This window comes from Gossypium hirsutum, chromosome A12 (genome assembly GCF_007990345.1).
Source record: "Gossypium hirsutum isolate 1008001.06 chromosome A12, Gossypium_hirsutum_v2.1, whole genome shotgun sequence".
Classification (NCBI taxonomy): Eukaryota; Viridiplantae; Streptophyta; class Magnoliopsida; order Malvales; family Malvaceae; genus Gossypium; species Gossypium hirsutum.
In genome coordinates this window covers 4,279,729-4,299,182 of record NC_053435.1, presented here as the reverse complement: position 1 = coordinate 4,299,182, position 19,454 = coordinate 4,279,729, and the positions used below count along the sequence as shown (strand labels likewise).

Here is a 19,454-nt window from a genome sequence, read left to right as displayed (position 1 = left end):
AACCCCTTTATAGATATTTAACCTTCCCTGCAATTTTAAACCGAGACTAATCCACATCAACCAATACAATCCAACATATTTTCAAGATAGATCTATGCATATTTATAAGATAATCTCATCACATACCAAAACCAAGATTTGTTAGCCATACCAATGGCTGACCTTACATTCATTTCACATTAACATTTACTTTATTAGCTTATACATGCCATTGATTTCCAAAATAAAGTTTCTTTATATACCAAAATCTTGAAGTTGATAGTGTGAATCTCCGACCAAATCTGACCTCCGAGCTCTTAACACTAAAAAACAGGGGAAAAGGAAACAGAGTAAGCATGTTATGCTTAGTAAGCTCATGTAACAAGAATTATACTTACCTAATATTTTCAATATAATGCAATAAACATTCATATATCCGTTCAATTCATGATTACCCTAACATGCACAAATTCAACATTCAAGTTAGTCCAATAATTTCCGTGTATCAATAATATATACCATGATTGATGAGCTCAACAATACCATGATTTCCATTCCCTTGTTATTTTTTCATATTTATCCCGTTGAATTTCTCAGAATTTCAATGGATTTTCAGATGTACACTTTTAGTGTACAATTCCAGGTTCGTCAATTCATATTCATGTGCGCACATTTCCATTTCAGAGAACACACTCCGGTGAACCTCATCCTTACAGCGGGATTACCAGTCTAGACTAATCCCCTGTAATATAAACTCATAGAGTATTGTCGGGATTACCAGTCCAAGCTAAATCCTCTGCAACGACAATTACTCTAATGAGCTTGGATCTGAATTACCAGTCCAGGCTAAATTCAGACCCTAATTCAGATTACCCTTCGGGCTAAATCTATTTTACACATATTCTTCGGGAGGGCTATATCAGGATAGGATCACCCGTCTGGGCTAGATCATTTTTGCCGTCAATTCCTTTTCAGAGATCCATCAAATTTTCCTTCCATTCAACTGTAATTTCTTCCCCTTTTTATCAAATATATCAATGTTTCATCAATTTTCATACAATGAACATTCAAATCATATTCACATCAATAACATACATCTCAAGCATTTAAGAATATAATTCAAGTTACACGAACTTACCTCAATACTTGTTCGTATACAAAAATCTACTAATCCTTAACTTTTTCTTTTCCTCGATCTAGCTTCGTATTTGAATTTTCCAAATCTAAATAAATAAATGTAATCATTAATTTAATACATTTCATGTTCATATGTAATATTCTCTATAATTCCACTATTATTTCTAGTTCATTCAAAGTTGTTTACTTGAGTTGTAGTCACTAAATTATTTATATCTCAAGCTAAAAAATTCCAAATTAAAAACTGCTTGATGTTTCTGAAACTAGACTCAAATACCTTTCTACCATAAAATTTTCAGAATTTTTGGTTTATCCAATAAGTACATTAAAATCTTCAAACTTACCCCTATTTTGTTGTCTGATAGCTTCGACCTTTCTTTGCTAAAAATTAATTATCTCTTATTACAAAATTTGGATGATGTTTTAATTTGTTTCTATTGAAAATAGACTCATTAATAATTTAAATATATAAATTTTAACCCCTACATATTTTTCTCCAATTTTTTTATGATTTTCCAAAGTCAGAATAGGGGAACCCAAATTCATTCTGATCTTGTCTTGTAAAATTTATTATATCTCATGATTTATAATTCCATTGCTTACAATGTTTCTTCTGTGAGAACTAGACTCAATAAGATTTAATTTCATATTTTGTTCATCTTCTAATTAGATTTACATAATTTATGGTGATTTTTCAAAGTTAGTCTACTGCTGTTGTCCAGAACTGTTTTAATGCAAGATGTTTATTACCATTTTTCCCCTAAGCTTTTAATAAATTATAATTTCATCCCTACTCAATTAGCCTCTCAATTGAGCTAATTTTTCTCAATTAACACTTTATTTTATCACTTTAAACTACTTTATAACCTTTAGGAATCAGAATTTCAGCACTAGACTTTAATTCCAAACATTTTCACAATTAGGTCATAAAAATCAATTTCTATTGAAATTACCTAATAAAATCATTTCATAAACAAATAGAAGCTTCAATTTCATGATATTTCAATTGAAGCTTCAATTTCATGCTATTTTATCATAAACTTACAGCACTCAACCATGGTGACTTTCAATTTCATCCATGAAATCAAAAACTAATGAATTTAATAGTAGGACCTAGTTGTAAAAGTCTTAAAAACACAAAAATTATAAGAAAAAGGCAAGAATTAACTCACTTGGTGCCAAAATTATGAAATACCAGCTTGAATAAACCCTTAGGACGTTTTTTTTCTGATGATAATGAAGAAATATGAAGACTTTTGTTATTTTTCCATTTTGCCCTTATTTCACCAATTCTCTTGATTTTTCTCAGCTTATGCTGCCCAAAATATCTCCTTTAGGCTTATTTGCAATTTATGTCCCTCCTCATTTAAAAATTGAGCTATTTAATCCTTTTAGTAACTTTTACATCCTTTTCAATTTAGTCTTTTTTACTTAATTAACTACCCAAACATAAAAATTTTCTAACGAAATTTTAATACCATATTACTATCATTTCATAAATATTTATAAAAATATTTTTGACTTAGTCTTACGAGATCAAAGTCTTGATACCTTGTTTTTACCCAATTTCTTCAATAATTTTTTTTCTAACTAACCACTAAATCGGTAAAATTTTTCTATCAATATTTTTATACGATTTTCCTATAATATCAATATTCATGCAAAAATATTAAAATAAATTTCTCTTTAAATCAGATTTGTGGTTACCAAACCACTGTTCCGATAACTTAAATTTACGCCATTACAAGCTCACTAGAATGCTTTACTTAGAACTTTATCTACTCTACTAGTTCCTTTAGCATTGGAACCTTCTCTCATTTCTTTAGCTAAACAATAAAATAACTTCTTTAATCATCAAAAATAACCAAAAAGTTATGGTGCAATAAGAATCTATAGACATGCAAACAATTTATGGATAGGAGTTTCCTTCCTACCTAGTATTCAAAGAAATCCTATCAATTTTTTCTTAAGTCAGTTTTTATCTATCTGGCAAAACTTAAATGAAAGTTTAAGAATTTACCAGCAGACAACTAGCACTAACATTATCTTATACTTTTATAGTTAACACCCTTGCTAGCAAAGAAGAACTCTACTAGTTTCTTTGATGATAACAAAGTTTGATGGAGAAGATGGATTAGAAAACCTTCTCTTCACTACCATACTATCCTATTTATAGCTAACCTATGTCCAAATCTCAATCAAGATTATCTCTAATCATTACTCATTCTCGCACGCTTCCACTAATTAATCACATCCTACGAGGCTCTACAAATGTCCTAATTATTGACATGTTGCCTCTACAAGGAGGCCAGGTGACTCAAACGTATCCTACAAGTCATCGTACTTACTTAAGTAACAATACTAAAACACAGGTGACGATTTTATTAGCGGGATAGTTCGCCTAATAAGGCCCTCGCCCTAACTATAACTCCTTATTGCTCGGACTGACACTCCGCAGCATTGGCGAGGTTCTTCGTAGCACTCCATCACGAAGTTATTGCCTCATCTGGTCTAAGTTTCGCTACTTAGACGGTCACCACTGATATAATCTCTCAAACTAATCCAGTTCGCCAAACTAGGGTGTGAAAAAAAATAATTTCTAAAGCTATAGAAAAATTATATTATTTATAAGAAGTGTTATGGAAGCTTTGGACAATTTATAAATTTTTTTTATAAAGATCATATATTATAGATTTTAAATTATTTTTTTACTTAATTTACATATTATAAAAATGGATTTAACCTAGCATAAGTCTTTCTCTAAATTAAGTTTGTATAAATTTTTATAATTAAAGCTATAAACTATTTGGATTAGACCTGGCGTGGGTTAGGCTAGACCGATGTAAAATTTTAGGCCCATTTCTATGCTCGGGCCCAGTTTGACCCAAAAAATGGGCCTAAAAACTTGTCCAAGTTTGACCCAGATTAAAAATGCTAAATTCAAGTCTGATCCGACTCGTCTATATTTATTTTTTATATAAAAACGAATTTAAAAAATATAATATTTTAAATACACTAAAAACATTAAACAAATTGAAAATACATTTTTTTTAAATCTGTAATTAAAAAATACTAAGATAGTTACAACTTAACAAGCAAATGCCTCTAAAATAGTAGCAAAATTAACAATAAAAAGTTATATAATATCAAAACAATGACAACAAAATAGTAGCAATATAATATCGAAATGGCAACAAAACAATAGCAAACAACAATAGAAAAGAAAGTATAAGCTGATTCGAGTCGAGCCCGGGCCAAAAAATCCTACCAGGCCCTAGCTCGTTTAAAAAATAGGCATTTTTTGTCCAAGCCCATTTTTTGGGCCTACATTTTTGTCGAAACCCTCCCACTTTTCGAGCAGGCCTTCGGGCCTAGGAGGGTGGTCTAACCCATGATCAAATCTAATTTGGACTATAAACTCAAATATTATAAGGTTGATGCTAATTATGAAAATAGAAAAGGTTCTCTTGCACGATATCGTGAGGTTTGATACCATTTGAGAAAATGGCGTCAGACACAAACACCATAGACAACTCACAAACTCTTTAATTTTAGACATTCAAGGTTTCGAAATGTAATTGATAAGACAATTGTTGCTTTAAAAAACATTTCTCATATTAATATCACCTTAGTATAACATAAGAATAAATGTTGGATCGTACTAACATGTTGCATATTTCATAACTACAACCATAGAGGGAATTGAGATGATCCATACTTCATAGAGTACATGGAAGAAAGTGGTCTTGATAATTTTAATGATGCGGATTCAAATTTAGATGATGATAAACTTGGTTAATGACCAACATATAATGATAAGAAGTATATGTTAAATATTAAAGAGGGAATAACCCAATAAACATGCACCATAGCAATTAGATAAAATTGTATATAATATTTACTTTTCTTGTTATTTTTATTAGTTATCAGATTATCAACTTTTTTTTATACTAACATAACATATAACTTTTGTTACTTGTTTAAAAATTGTTTTTTTCACATAATAATTTTTATAATAATTAATATTTTAAAAATATAAATACTATAACTATGTAATTATAACTTGTACTATCAAATATTATATGAGAAATTATGATGTAATTACACTCTATTAGTCAAACACGACTAAAAAATTACAATTCTTCATAATTACAAAAATTACACTTAATACCTTAATAATTGCAAAAAAAAAGAGTGTAATTAATATACTAATAATTATACTTTCATCCCATTAATCTACCCTCAAAACATGCCGTAAATATATTGTAATCTTTAAATTCTACTAATTTAATCAAAAGAGTAAATAGTCAAGGGAAGCATGGGTGGGACCAAACTACTTTCTTACTGAAAAAACCTGCCTAATCTATGACTAGTCGACACGACACGGTTTCAAAATTGAAACACGTAATTCATGCGCCTGTCTATGGCGGCTACAATTCAAAAGTTCGGTCTCGTATTTCAATTCATCATCTTCCAACAACGAAACTCTAGCAAATCAAACAAAATCCTGGAAAACCCGATTTCAGAAACGAAAACAAGATTTCTATTTTCTTTCATTTTGGGAATTAATCAACGAAATGGAGACGGTGATGGAAGATGAAGAGTACAATTACAGAGAAGTAATTTTGCCTTCGCTGGTCCCAGTAGTCCCAGAGCCAGCACTAGAGAGGGAAACAGGGGAGAGAAGGAGAGGCAGAGATATACTCATTGCTATTGATCACGGCCCCAAGAGCAAACACGCCTTTGATTGGGCTCTTATTCACTTCCTCAGGCTTGCTGATACCATCCATCTTGTCCATGCTGTTTCCAGTTATAACTTATGTCATAGAAATAATCGATTTCTAGATTATTAGCTTACTTATTTCTCAATTTTTTTCTGGGTTTTTTATCTTTATAGGTGTCAGAAACGATGTGGTTTATGAAATTAGTCAAGCTCTTATGGAGAAGTTAGCGGTCGAGGCTTTTGAGGTTACCATGGTTAGTTCTTCATCTTTTATTATCATTTGCGTCATTAGTATGGAATTGTTATTGCGAGATCATTATGTCTGTTGTGTGGACATTTTAAATTAGGTTGATTATTGATCCATCTATTGTTGTGTCTATTATTTCCATAGATGAGTACATTGATATATGTGGATTACTGACAATTTCCATGGGATCAATTGTAATATCTACATATGTTTAGGTGCATAATGCGAAATAGAGGTTGGTTAGTTTCATTTCTAGAACTTTTAATAACATTTATAGGGTACGTCCAAACTTCAAATATAAATCAACAATATTGACCAACTAAAATCTTGAACCATGATTTGATCTTCTATTTGCACCTAAAGTTTTAAATTGATCAATGTCAGTGTCGTCAATGGTGCAAGGAATAAACCCTCCAAGGCGCAAAAAGTGCATGGTCTTTTTTTTTTTGGTATATATGTATAAAAGAACCCTCGTTGGTCCATAGCCCTTCGAATATTCTGTCAAATGTCAAGATGGTTCACTGTTTTAGCTATTTAAAGGTTTAAGATGATCAATATGAACAGATTGTTTTTAATTTTTCAACGGGATATGCTAGTTAGAGTACACAATTATCTGTTGCTTTTGGCATTTATACATTATAATTGAATTAAACTTTAGGGTAGTGTTTCCTTTGCATGCCCCTAGTTCCAATATAGCTTTGAGAGTCAAAATTATTTGGTGTTTGGATTTTCTGAAATTTATAGTTTCTTCGAATTAGGTGAGGACTAAAGCTCGAATAGTCGAAGGGGATGCGGGTAAGGTAATTTGCAAGGAAGCAGAGAGGTTGAAGCCAGCAGCAGTGGTTATGGGAACTCGTGGTAGAAGCTTAATTCAAAGGTCTGATTTAATCCTCAATTTCATGTTACATCTTTCTATATAGATGTCACTTTTCTGAATGTTCTTATGTTTAACACCTGTGTTGGACTTATATCTACACATGAGTATGTAGCTATGCCTTAATATATCCTCCAAATACATGGAAAAACTAAATGACTCCATTATTCCCTTGCTCTTCCCTCATCATATTCATACCTTTGCAGTGTATTTCAAGGAAGTGTAAGCGAGTATTGCTTCCACAACTGCAAATCCGCACCCGTAATAATCGTACCTGGGAAAGGTACTAACCCTAACCAATAGAGACCACTAGTTCTATTTCATTTGTATTCCTTGGAAACTTTGAATGATTCACACATTCTGTTTTTATAACTCGGCAGAAGCTGGAGATGAATCACTGATATAGTGGCAAAGGCAATGGTTAACTTGAGAAACCATTAGTCATGGAATCAATTTGTTTGCTTGTAGCACTGTATGTAAAGATAGATTGCTTGGTTGTTTATCTGAATGTTTGCATGTTATGGCTGTGTTGCTTCAGAGCCTCTTATCTAGTGTTACCATACGATATATTGTGTGTAATTTTATCGGTATTTGGTATTTCGATTTTTATTTCCCGAATTTATGCATCCGAAGTTGTCATCAAGAATTACCGACCGACTGAACCGGACTTCAAAAGGTACCTTAGCTTTCACAGCAAATTCATATTTCTACAATGGCAATCTAAGACTAAAGTTGCCTTGACTATCTGATGGTAATCTTTGCCTAGTCTAAAATTTCAACTTTGCAATATATATTCATTGAATTTGGCCCTATATCTGCATTGTAACAAAAAAAAGAAGCAGCTATTTTCTAAAAATCTAAGCAGATTCAGTGATATTAAAGAAAACATCACTTTCAAAAAAGCTTCAATTATATCTGAAACTTGTGTGGAGTGAGAGGCTGTGATTGGTTGATAAAGGTGTCCCGGAGTTGAAGCAACTTCTTGTGAACAAAAATTGAGGGTTCATATCTCATGGTCCTACCCTTAATATTCCTTTTTCAAAATCTGAAATGTTTTCAGTTTCTTTTTACACATATTACTAATACAAGATTCAAAGGGTGTAATGTTGATGTTGGTGAGGAATCTTGTTCAACATAAAGACACAAGAAGTGGGTTTATAGTTGATCCAAACATGAAATAGCCCAAAACGCAAGAGGGATGGACTTTTTATTGCCTTGGAAGTGCAGTTTAAAAGAAAAAAAGAAAAAATGGGTCCCAAGAAAGTGAAAAGGCAATCTATCATATTTCACCATCAACATATAACAAAGAGAATCAAAGAGATCTTGGCAGTGGATGACAAGAGGTCCACCCCCTTTCGCTATTTAACTTAAGGCTTGAAAATGAAGGAAAGGGTGAGAAGGCTATTCTGTGACTCTCAAAGAACAAGTAGATGTCAATGCCCGCCCTTCTATGGTCCCCCGCCTTCTCCTAATGCCCTTCTTTTTAATTGCAGCACTGATTATAAATTTTCCCACCTCTTTCTATAATTATACCTAATTTTCAGAAGCTTTTGCTTTGCTTGGCTTGGCTTGTAGTAATTCATTGGCATCCTAACATGAAACTTGAAAATAAATTTTGGGTTGTTGCTGCACAAAGTAATGGATTGGAAGGTTACAAATTACAAATTACAAATGCCCCTGCCATGATCAAAAGTGTGTCCTCCAACATATAAGTGTGTCCTCCAACATATAAGTGTGTCCTCCAACATATAGTATGTTGTTTCTTTCTTTTTTAATCAAATATTTGTGTCTAACAATCGTGTTTAATGTATATTCAAGGTCAAATTTTATTATTAGATTTTATATATTTTTTTGTAATACATGTATTTTAATTTGATCAATTTTAGTTCATGTATTTTTTGAATTTTAAAATTTTGATCTTGACCAAGGAATAGCAATTAAATCTTTTTGGTTAAATTCTACCATTAATCATGTATTATGTGTAAAGTTATAAATTTAGTCTATATTCTCTATATTATTCTTTTTTTTAAAAAAAAATTAAAATCTTATATAGGGAAAAGAGAACAATAATAAACTAAGAGACATCTAAATCCCAAGCTAATAGGCATACTCGTGCACCCTATCCTATGTCCAACTACATTGTTCTTATTTGTTATATATTTTTCAAATTTCAAAATTTTAATCTTAATGTAAACAATGGTCTTAAATCTATTAATTAATTTTTTGTGAGTAATATATAAAAATAGTAAGTTACATGACACTACACAAGCAATTATATATTTGCCACTTCAAAATTTAAAATAGCAGAATTTAACTAAATGAATTTAACAGCTTTGATTAGAATTAAAACTGTTAAAATTCTAGAAATACAATGACTTAAAATAATCAAATTAAAGAATAAAACCGTAATTTACATGTAATATATATGGATTGATAACAAAATTTAACCTATACTCAAACATGAAAATTAAGGGTAAGATCAGGCTCGGTCTTGGGGATTGTTTGAGAGTGCAGCTGTCGAGGGCCCAGTGCTAAAAGGGCCTAAAAAATTTTATTTTTTTCAACTTTTAACATGAGAAATATTTTTTTTTTAGATTTTTCACCATAAATGCTTCACCTACTAGGGCTCCAAATGCATTACAATTTTCACCATAAATATATTACATTTTATAACTTTTTTAAAAGAGAACCAATTTATTATTTCGTCTAAGTATGACCTTAAACGTCTTCCAACTAGGGTGTAAATAATGTAGAGATAAAAATTATATAAATAATAATTGTTGGTTGAGGTTGTAGTAATGTGTAAAAATACAAATTCAAATGTGGAAAAAACATTCATTCAAATATAAGAAGATAAAAAGGGGGGATGAAGTTGGAAATAGTAATGATACAGGGTGCTAGGGGAGTTAGATATAAATAAAGTTGACAATGAAGTTGCCCCCTTTTTGTTGCTTTGATCACCCACACGACACCAGCAGTTAATGTTCATCTACAATTTGCATAACATATTTCTCCACATTTATCCATTTTTATATCAAACTTTTAGGTTTTATTTTATTACTTTGTTGTCGTGCGCTGGTTTTAGTAAGACGGTTATATTATCATCACTTTATACTAATAGACAAATGAGAAAAAAATCAAAACAATTATTAATTTATTTATAGTGTTTTATTTGGATTGGTGTTATTAACATCAACTCAATTATAAATTTATTAAAATATTATTTCATATACAAATTAAATTATATTTTATAAATATGGATATGATATTTTTATACTTAATACTGGTTGATGTTCATAGATATTATGATCACACAGTTGCCAAATGATTGAATGAATCAAAGGTAAATTTGAGGCCGTAATTTTGATGCAATTATGCACTAATTATCAGTGTCTCAATCAAATATATTACATACTATTATTATGTCTGAAAAGAGTAGGAAGATAGTCCAGTAGTAGGTTCGATGTCCGCTGTCTTTGATGCTGGACTGCTTCAAGTTGTCACTTATGGTTCTTCCAACAACGGAACAACGTGTGCCACTGGGATTAATCTATGCATTTCCCCTCAACATTATCAAATTTTGTGGTGTTTCTTGCATTATCAACTATAGTGTTAATGAGGCAGTGAAACTTCAAATAAACTGTGTGATTATTAAAAAATGGTGGCCAATTTTGCACTTATCCATATCAACTTTACCCATCTTATAGCACATTCAGTGTAACCATATGGAAAAAAACTAGTAACATAGCTATCAAAGTTGACCCCCCAGTCATGTGGTCCCCTCCATCCCATCAACCTTTCATTGTAACCTTAAATGCAATTTGAATAAGAGGAAGATTTGAAGTTAATCAGTATTGATCTTTATTCATACTGTTTTCAAGTATACGTACAAACATATATACCATATATATACTTAAAAGAAGCAAAAAAGGGGGGGTGAAAAGAATATCGATCCAAGGGATCTGGAATTAACTCGATCATCAATGAATCATCAACTCATATTCTGATTCACATCTCCATCTTTAGATGGCTAGCTTCAATGGAACCTGCAGCTATCAAATTAAGATGGATCAGATAAGGTTTGTATGCTTTGATTCACATCTCTAGAGGACCTACTCCTATCTTTTCATGCTTGCCAGTTCAATCCTTACAAATATCCAACATAAAATGCAAAAAAAACACTATTATGTTTCTCCTTTATTTAAGACAATGATATGATAGTTCTAATTGTATGTTTAGCTTGACACAGGGCCCCCAATTTTGCCTTTCCAAGCCATGTGGTGTAACAGTAGATGCACATTTAGTAGATCAAAACTATGTTACTCGGACTCGAGTATATGTTAAAAAAAATTTTCAACACATATTTGGAGGGTTATATCTTTATATCAATGTCCAAAATATATCACAATACGTATGCTTCAAGGAAAATGAAGACGTCGGGTCAAAATGTTGTTTACTCTTACCTATATGAACAAGCAAATGGGATACAGTGCTCATTGAATATAATTTATTATTGTGAAAATGATAGAAAGCTTCTATAAAAGTAACTTTCTTCATTTAAATCATATGCATATATAGGCAAATGCTCTTACTTAGCGAAAAAAAGTCATTTAACAACTGTGGGGTTCACTTATGCATCTATCAAATGTAGTCAAAACTTCTGCACTGAAAAATCATCAAGGACATGTTAGCGTTTTATGCACCTGCAAATGGTTGAGATGGGAAGGGTGTTGTTGATCTTCCATGTTCGAATGCCACATTGTAAACGTTTTGCAATTCAACGTCCCATGTTGGTGAGGGCTGAATTTGCTGCATTGCCGAGTGTTGTTCTATAATGAGAAAGATGGTGAACACTAGTGTGAAAGAAAAGAGTAAAATGGAGGCAATCAGGAAATTACAGTGAAACAGGATGTATCCAGAAATGATGCGTCCAGGATTGTCGATTCGGGAGCACTAATGGTTCTCCGAAGCGCAATGTCGGGAGAGTTCAATCCCATTTCAACTCCAGAACAAGCAACCACTTGTTGAACTGGGTTGAAGTGAAGATAAGAAGGATTTGCCATTTCTGATGATATCCCAACCGTTGGGAAATTAGTTATACAAGGAGGAAATACCTGTTGAGAACAAACAATTCAAACATTAGGAACAAAAATAAATTAACAATAATGAATTAAAAAAGAGAAATATTCTAGATTTTGCCTTACATCTTTGGCAAAAAGATTGTCAATGTCGAAATCAAGCCTTGGATTTACAGCAGCTAGTTTCATGGATAGGAACTGCAGATTATGAACAATTAAGACACTGGATGACACAAAATATATGAAGAAAATGAAGATTGTAAAGGTTTTTACCTCAACTTGTCGTTGAAGAGATTGAACATAATTGATTATTTCATCAAGCATTCCAGCTTTCCCAGTGATTTTATTACACCCCGGAACTAAATCTTGCAGATATTTCATTCTTTCACTGATCTTTTCCCTTCTAACCTACAAAATGAAAACATAAACCAAACCAATTAAGACATCATTCTGTATTCAAAACATAGAAACATATATACACACACACAAATTTCCTACTCACTCTCTCAGCTAAGCTATGGCTATCAGTGGCTTGGCTACGACGTGCCCTGACGTGAATATAATCGGGCTTTTGAACCTCAGTGAGCTTTGAATTCTCCTTGGAGGTATCAGCAGAAGGTTCCTGCTTGGTGCTGCTTTTGTTGGTGTTGGGTGGTCTTGTAATTTTTGACTCTTCCCCTTCTTCTCCACAGGCTTTGGTCTTCTTAGAGTCATCATCCGCAGCAACCTACACACATATCAAAAAATACCAACTCCATTTAATGATTTTTGGCCTGGTTTTTGCCAAAGTTTGGTTCTTTGGCACAAGAGACAAGATCCCAAAACAGAACATTTTGTATAAAACAAGAGAGGTGTAGACACAACAGAACATGAACCTTTAAGTTATGCAACTTGTCAGCTTTCCTTTTCTTGGAGCTTTCTCTTGCAACGGCTGAACCCATGTTCTCAGAGACAATCGACTCTTTGCCCTTGACCTCCGTCGCCTCTTTGGCTATAGTCGCCGCCACAGCTGGAGGGCAGCTAAAAGTCCTAGAAATGGCGTAATTCATATCAAAACTCGGTCCATTACTGTAGCCGCATGGCCCAAACCCCATGCCAGCCATGTCAACCTTCCCCAACTCAGGCCAGGATGTCTCTAAGTGAGGGTCAGGCTTCACTTGCCGAGTCATCACCAAGTCATCCAACACCGACTCATCGCTTATTAAATCACCCTGAAAGCCATGAACATGGGTGCTGGTTTGGTTCGAAAACACCCCACTTAATTCGCTGAAATAGCTTTCTTGTTGCCATTTCACGCGTGCTCTTTGTCTATCCAGCACTGTCAATGTCTCTGCTAATGCTCTATTCATGTCAAAATCTCAAAATAAGCCAAAATCAAACAACAAAGGGGAAGTGAAAGATCAAAATCAAAGAATAGTGTTTAAGATGAAGAAGGATTAGGCAGGTTCACTATACGACTTCCAAGGCTAACACGAGTTCATTGTGAGGGATAGTACCATATATCACTAGGTGATGTACTCTGAGAATTTGTTGTTCTTTTTCTTTTTTCTGAAATCTTTCGTTACTTTTGGGAACAGTGAGTTTTAAAGGGCAGGGGGAGGAGGGAGGATGAGGTATATATAAAGGGGAAACTAGAGTAGAAATACAAGCAGTATTTTTATTTAGGCATAATCTATCTTTTGTCCCTTCTAACTTTAAAAAAAAAAATCATTTTAGTCAATCATTTCATTTTTTGACTCTTTCAATTTTTAAACTTACGTTTTTTTGTTAAATTACTCCAAAATGGATAAAAAAGTTAACATGTTTATGTATATATAGCGTCAACAAAGTTAAAAAAATATTTAGCTTTTTCATTTATTTTAGAATAGTTTGACAAAAAACGTAAATTTAATAGCCTAAAAAGTAATATTTAAAAAAAAAGTTAAAATAACATTTTTTTTAATTTGGAGAACAAAAAAATCATTATGACTTTTATTTAAATTAAATTATGTATACATCAATTATTTAGGTAAAAAAATTATATAATACATTATTCTTTTTAAAATATATATATCTTTCCATGGTATTTTTAATAGGAAAAATATTTTTATAAAGGTAGTAGCTTTTGAAGAGAATGGTTTTATTTTGGGTAAATTTCAAAATAGTTACTTTTGTTTACCTCAAGTTACGTTTTAGTCACTTATGTTTGAAATGTTACGTTTTAGTCACTTACGTTATCGTGTTGTAACATTTTAGTCACTGAGCCGTTAATTGTCGTTAATAATGTAACAGTAAGCTGACATGGCACGTTAAATCATCATTTCAAATAAACATTTTAGGTTAATTTATATAATCGGTCCCCATATCTTTTTTGTTTTGAACAATTTAATTTTGTTTATTTTATGTTCTTTTTAACTTTCTTTTTTTTTCCTTTATTTTCCATTCCCCTTTTCTTCTTCCTATGTTTTTCTTCCTTCTCTATTTCTTTTAAAGTAGTTTTCTATGTTTTCAATTTGTTAAAACTAGTCCTTATACTTTAATTTTTTTTAAATAATTTAATTTTTTCTTGTGAAGCGAGCTTGTGGACTAGTTTTAACAAATAAAAAATATAAAAAAAAACTACATTAAAAGAAATAAAGAAGGGAGGAAAGCAGAGGGAGAAGTAGAAGAGAATGGAAAAGAAAAAAGAAAAAAATAGAAAGAAAGTTAAAAGAACATAAAAGGAAAAAATTAAATTGCTCAAAATGAAAAAATATAAGGACCAATTGTAGAATTTAACCTAAAATTTTTGTCTAAAATGATGATTTAACATGCCACTTCAGCATACCATTACACCGTTAATGGCAATTAATGACTTGGTGATAAAAATGTTACAACACAATAACGTAAGTGACTAAAATGTAACATTTCAAACATAAGTGACTAAAATGTAACCTAAGGCAAACAAAGTAGCTATTCTAATAGTTTACCCTTTTCTTCTTCTTCTTCTTTTTCTTTTTTTTTTTGTTTAAAGAATGTTTTTTCATAGAGAGTAGATGATTTTTTTATAGAAAAAAATAATATACGAAAAATTAAATGACATAATTATGCTTATGTATACTATTATTTGCCTGAAATGCTTTAAAAATAAAAAAAAATCTGATAAATTCAATTATTAAATTGATATCACTTGAATCAAATATTAAACTAAATCAAATATTTCTAATAACATAATTGTTGCTATATTTTCCCTCTAAATAATTTTTTTTTTTTTTAAAAAAAAAGAGAGTAGTTTTATGGCTTGACTTGCATGAGTGGTGAAGTGAATTTTAATTCCTCACAAATTTCAAGCCAACACTATGAGTGTCTAGATTCTATTGACATGGTTCAAGCTTTTCAGCTATTTGAATTAATGTATTTGATCCGATGCGACATAAAAAACCTTAACATATGTTTTTTCATATGATTTAGGCTTTCTAACTACAGGAATCAATGTATGAGATACCTTCCCTAAAAGAATGAATTGATTTTGTTTATTGCCATCTTTGTTTAGAAAAATGGAAGCCCGAGCCTTATAATCTTCATTTTTTATGTAATGAAATGATATTGTGCTAGAAGATATAGTTTTATCGATAGGCTTTTCAATTGAGCGATACATTCTCAAAAAGAGTGATTGATTTCGATGAGTGTTGGGTGAAATTTATATAATTGACAAATTAATTTGTCATTTTCCCACCTGATGCAAATGAGAATGAAATCAATGGATATACCATAACTTACATTCTCTACTTGTTTGAAAAAATGTTGATGCTAAACTTATATTTCCCACTATTGGGCGACGCCGATTTAGCAAAGAGAAAATAGTTCTGACATTTCTCTATCAAATGCTGTGCAAGGTGTCCTAAAGTTGTTGAGATGTTATCTACTTCTACAAGCGTGGGGTTGGATACGGTTGCTATGGTTAGCATACGCTTTTCCTTTTACGAAAAGGTGAAAATGTAATCATGGTTAATATTTTATGTTATGATATAGAAAATATTGTATTATAAATGTTTTAGGATAATATTTGTATTGATAAAGCAATCATTTAGATCATACCAATTGTACAAGGGATGTTCGTTGGATAAGAACACAAATCAAAATTAAATAATTATAATTATAAAGGTACTAAATTGTATTTGTTGTAATTGTTTGCATGGTTGTTGTACAAAGTCAACAACATTACTATATCATGATGAGCATAGTCATTTTTTATGGACATAATCCACGACACCTATATGCTTCCACATCATTGAGTGGAATCATACTAATTGGATAATGCAACAGTTTGTGCCTTTCGTTTAATAAATGCCTGCCAAATTATTTTCCTCCATCTAGTCAAGGTTCAATCCTTTGTTAGGTTGAGGATTTCGTCTCAGTTGAAGTCAACCATCGACTCTCTTGATTCCAATTCTTTTTGTAAGCGTAGTCTTTCGTAAGTGAAACCATATTTAAGTTTAGTCTACAAGATTTTCCTTATTAAAAAAACAAAAATGCTTAAACACTTGTAAAAGATCATAACTATGAAAAGAATCGAAAGCAGAAGAGGTAAGGTCAGCTTTAGTTGACATTAGAGTTGAGTTGAAATCCTCATTCTTTTTGTCACATGGCATTCTTTTACATATTCAAAAATAATTATAAAATATACTATATATAAAAATTATAAAAAAAATAAATAATAAATACAAATATATAAAAATAATAATAAATTTTAACATCAAATAGGTAGGGGTATTAAAATCTTGGTTAAAACCGAATTAACTGACCGAACCTATCTAATTCGGTTAATCAGTTGGTGGCTAAACTTAGTTCGATCAGAAGTTAGTTAATGGTTTTTAGGAATTTCGGTTATTACTTAATTCAGTTCAAAATCAGATAATTAATCGAATTAACCAAACTTAATAATTAATATTATGTGTTAATTTCAAGACTTAAGTAGTGTTTCAAAACATAAAATTCCAATTAATTTGATTAACTTTCAAGACAAAAACATATATTTTGGTTAATTTTAATGTATTTTTTTATATGTTTTATCCTTGTTTAAATAAAAGACAAAAACATATAAATTTTACCGAATTAACCAAAATATTTCAGTTCGATTAATTTTCTGTTAAAAAAATTCGGTTCGATTACTGGTTAAAAATTATACAATTCGATTAATACTAGTTTGATTCGATTAATAACTGAAATCAACATTTTAACACCTCTACAAATAAGAAAGGTAAAAATTCGACACGAGATTAGGGAAAGCTTGTAACACCCCTAACCCATATTCGTCGATGGAACAGGGTTAAGGAACATTACTGGAGTTTACAAAACAAATACAATTAATTCGTGTCAATTACTATTCATATCAAAAGCCAATCATATTTAATCATATTGTCCCTTAAATGGAGCCTTATGGCCCAATTTATGCATTTGAAACAAGTCGGGACTAAATCGGGAATTCAGAGAATTTTTCACGAAATTTTAAAATTTTTCTTAGGTGCAGGGGACACACGCCTGTGTGGCATGCCTGTGTCCTAGACCGTGTGTGCATTCGATGTGAGGCACACAGCCATGTCCCAGCCCATGTCCATACCCATGTAACTCTCTAACTTGGGTCACACGGCCAGCCATACACCCGTGTGTTAAGCCGTGTGGACAATTTAATTTTCAAAAATTAGGTGCAGGGGTCACACGGCCAAGTCACACGCCCGTATGCTAGATCGTGTGACACACACAACTGAGACACACACCTATGTCTTTGCCCGTGTGAACAATTCAAAGCATTTTGTTTCTCAAAATTTAAGATACAGGGGATACACGGCCAAACCACACACCCATGTGCATGGCCATGTGTCACACATGGCTGAGACACACGCCCGTGTCTCTGCCGGTGTAGACAAAATAAGGCCATTTCCAAGCCTTATTTCTCACCCAAATTTGCCTTGCACCTACATTAACATTTTAACACATTCCCAAACCAAGTCAAAACATTTAAATCAGGCCAAAACCAATTCTTATGCATGACATATCATCACATATTTTCAAGTGACCAACTTACCAAATTGGTCAAATATTCATTTAAGCATATTTATGCCTAATATGTATATCAATTCAAGCACACAACACATAACAACATAATATGGTCTCATACACATATACATCAAAACATACCACTACTAGCCATTCCAATGGCTAATTACAACCAAATATTAATATGCCATCATTTGGTCAATTAAACCTATACAAGCCATTATATCAAGGGAAATTTTACTAATTATACTAAAATGAGCTAAAGGATAGTGTGATCTTGCTCCGACTAGCTTCCAACTTTTATGAGCTTCCGAGTGCTATAAAATAGAGGAAATAAAATAGAATAAACATATTATGCTTAGTAAGTTCGTATAACAGAAAATTAACTTACCAATCATTTATATTTAAGATAAGCATACACATATAATCTTAAGAAACTTGTTAGTCAAATATTACATATAAACATCAAGAATCAAGGATTAGCTCATCATGTAATAACTTTCATAAACAAATGTTTTTCATATCATATTTCCATATAACATGTGCATTTCCATAAAAAATCATCTTAAGTTCAGTTTAACCATGTCAGAACTTTACCCATTGAATTTATTTGAAATATCAATGGATACACATGTAGTACACTCGAAGTGTACAAAACTGTAATCCGTCAACTAATATTCAGTGGTACCCATTAGGGCATATAATCAGGAAGCTCTCTGTCGAGCCTTATAATAGGATGCTCATGTGAGCCATGTAACAGAAAGCTTATCCAGGCTATAACAGGAAACACATAAGAGTTTAAAACAGAAAGCTCATTGAGCTTAATAGAAAACTCCAAAGAGTTAATATCAAGGAGCTCCGGATAGCCATATAACAAGAAGTTCAAGCGAGCCATATCAAGAAGCTCACAAAGAGCCTATATCAGGATGCTCATAAAGAGCTGCGGTATGTCCGCATTATATGTAGGATCCATACCAATCATATAACAGGACGCTCAAAAAGTGCTGCGGTATATCTGCAACACATGCAGGATCAATTTCGATCGGGATGCTCGCAAGAACCATGTAATAGGAAGCTCGAGAGAGCTTATAACAGGATACTCATAAGAGCTATGGTGTGTCTACAACATAAGCAAGACCACAACCAATACAGGAAATCTTGTATCCATCAAATTTCATCTATTCAAATGGGATTTCATACTTATTAGGCATTTTCGAATTTATAATTAATTTCATAAACATAACAATTACACAATTCAACATTCACATATACAATATTTAATTCATACATATAAATATACAAAATTTAGTTATACGAACTTACCTTGATCATTATTCGTGTTCGTAGGCTACTAATCAGATACTTTTTGTTTTCCTCAATCCAATTTTGAACTAGGTCTAT

General features: G+C 31.8%; 2 protein-coding genes across 5 annotated transcripts; one reads left to right on the top strand and one right to left on the bottom strand.

Moving 5' to 3' along the window:
• The first annotated feature begins 5,514 nt into the window (after positions 1–5,514).
• On the top strand, positions 5,515–7,569 carry LOC107945034 (universal stress protein PHOS32). Its single transcript, XM_016878850.2, has 5 exons — positions 5,515–5,925; positions 6,014–6,093; positions 6,845–6,963; positions 7,167–7,243; positions 7,341–7,569. Exons 1-5 carry the CDS (start codon positions 5,694–5,696, stop codon positions 7,364–7,366), a joined length of 534 nt encoding a protein of 177 aa, XP_016734339.2. The 5' UTR covers positions 5,515–5,693; the 3' UTR covers positions 7,367–7,569.
• A 3,228-nt stretch (positions 7,570–10,797) lies between these two features.
• On the bottom strand, positions 10,798–13,707 carry LOC121210829 (transcription factor bHLH63). 4 transcript variants are annotated; one of them, XM_041082516.1, is made up of 7 exons: positions 12,914–13,707; positions 12,541–12,765; positions 12,312–12,446; positions 12,165–12,236; positions 11,859–12,074; positions 11,664–11,789; positions 10,798–11,012 (listed from the first exon to the last, which is right to left on the bottom strand). In XM_041082516.1, the coding sequence occupies exons 1-7, from the start codon at positions 13,385–13,387 to the stop codon at positions 10,983–10,985; spliced, it is 1,278 nt and encodes a 425-aa protein (XP_040938450.1). In that variant the 5' UTR covers positions 13,388–13,707; the 3' UTR covers positions 10,798–10,982. The 4 variants fall into 4 exon arrangements, with proteins under 4 accessions (XP_040938450.1, XP_040938453.1, XP_040938452.1 ...); XM_041082519.1 differs by having other exon boundaries at positions 10,798–11,006; positions 11,664–11,769; XM_041082518.1 differs by having other exon boundaries at positions 10,798–11,006; positions 12,914–13,647.
• Positions 13,708–19,454: the final 5,747 nt, after the last annotated feature.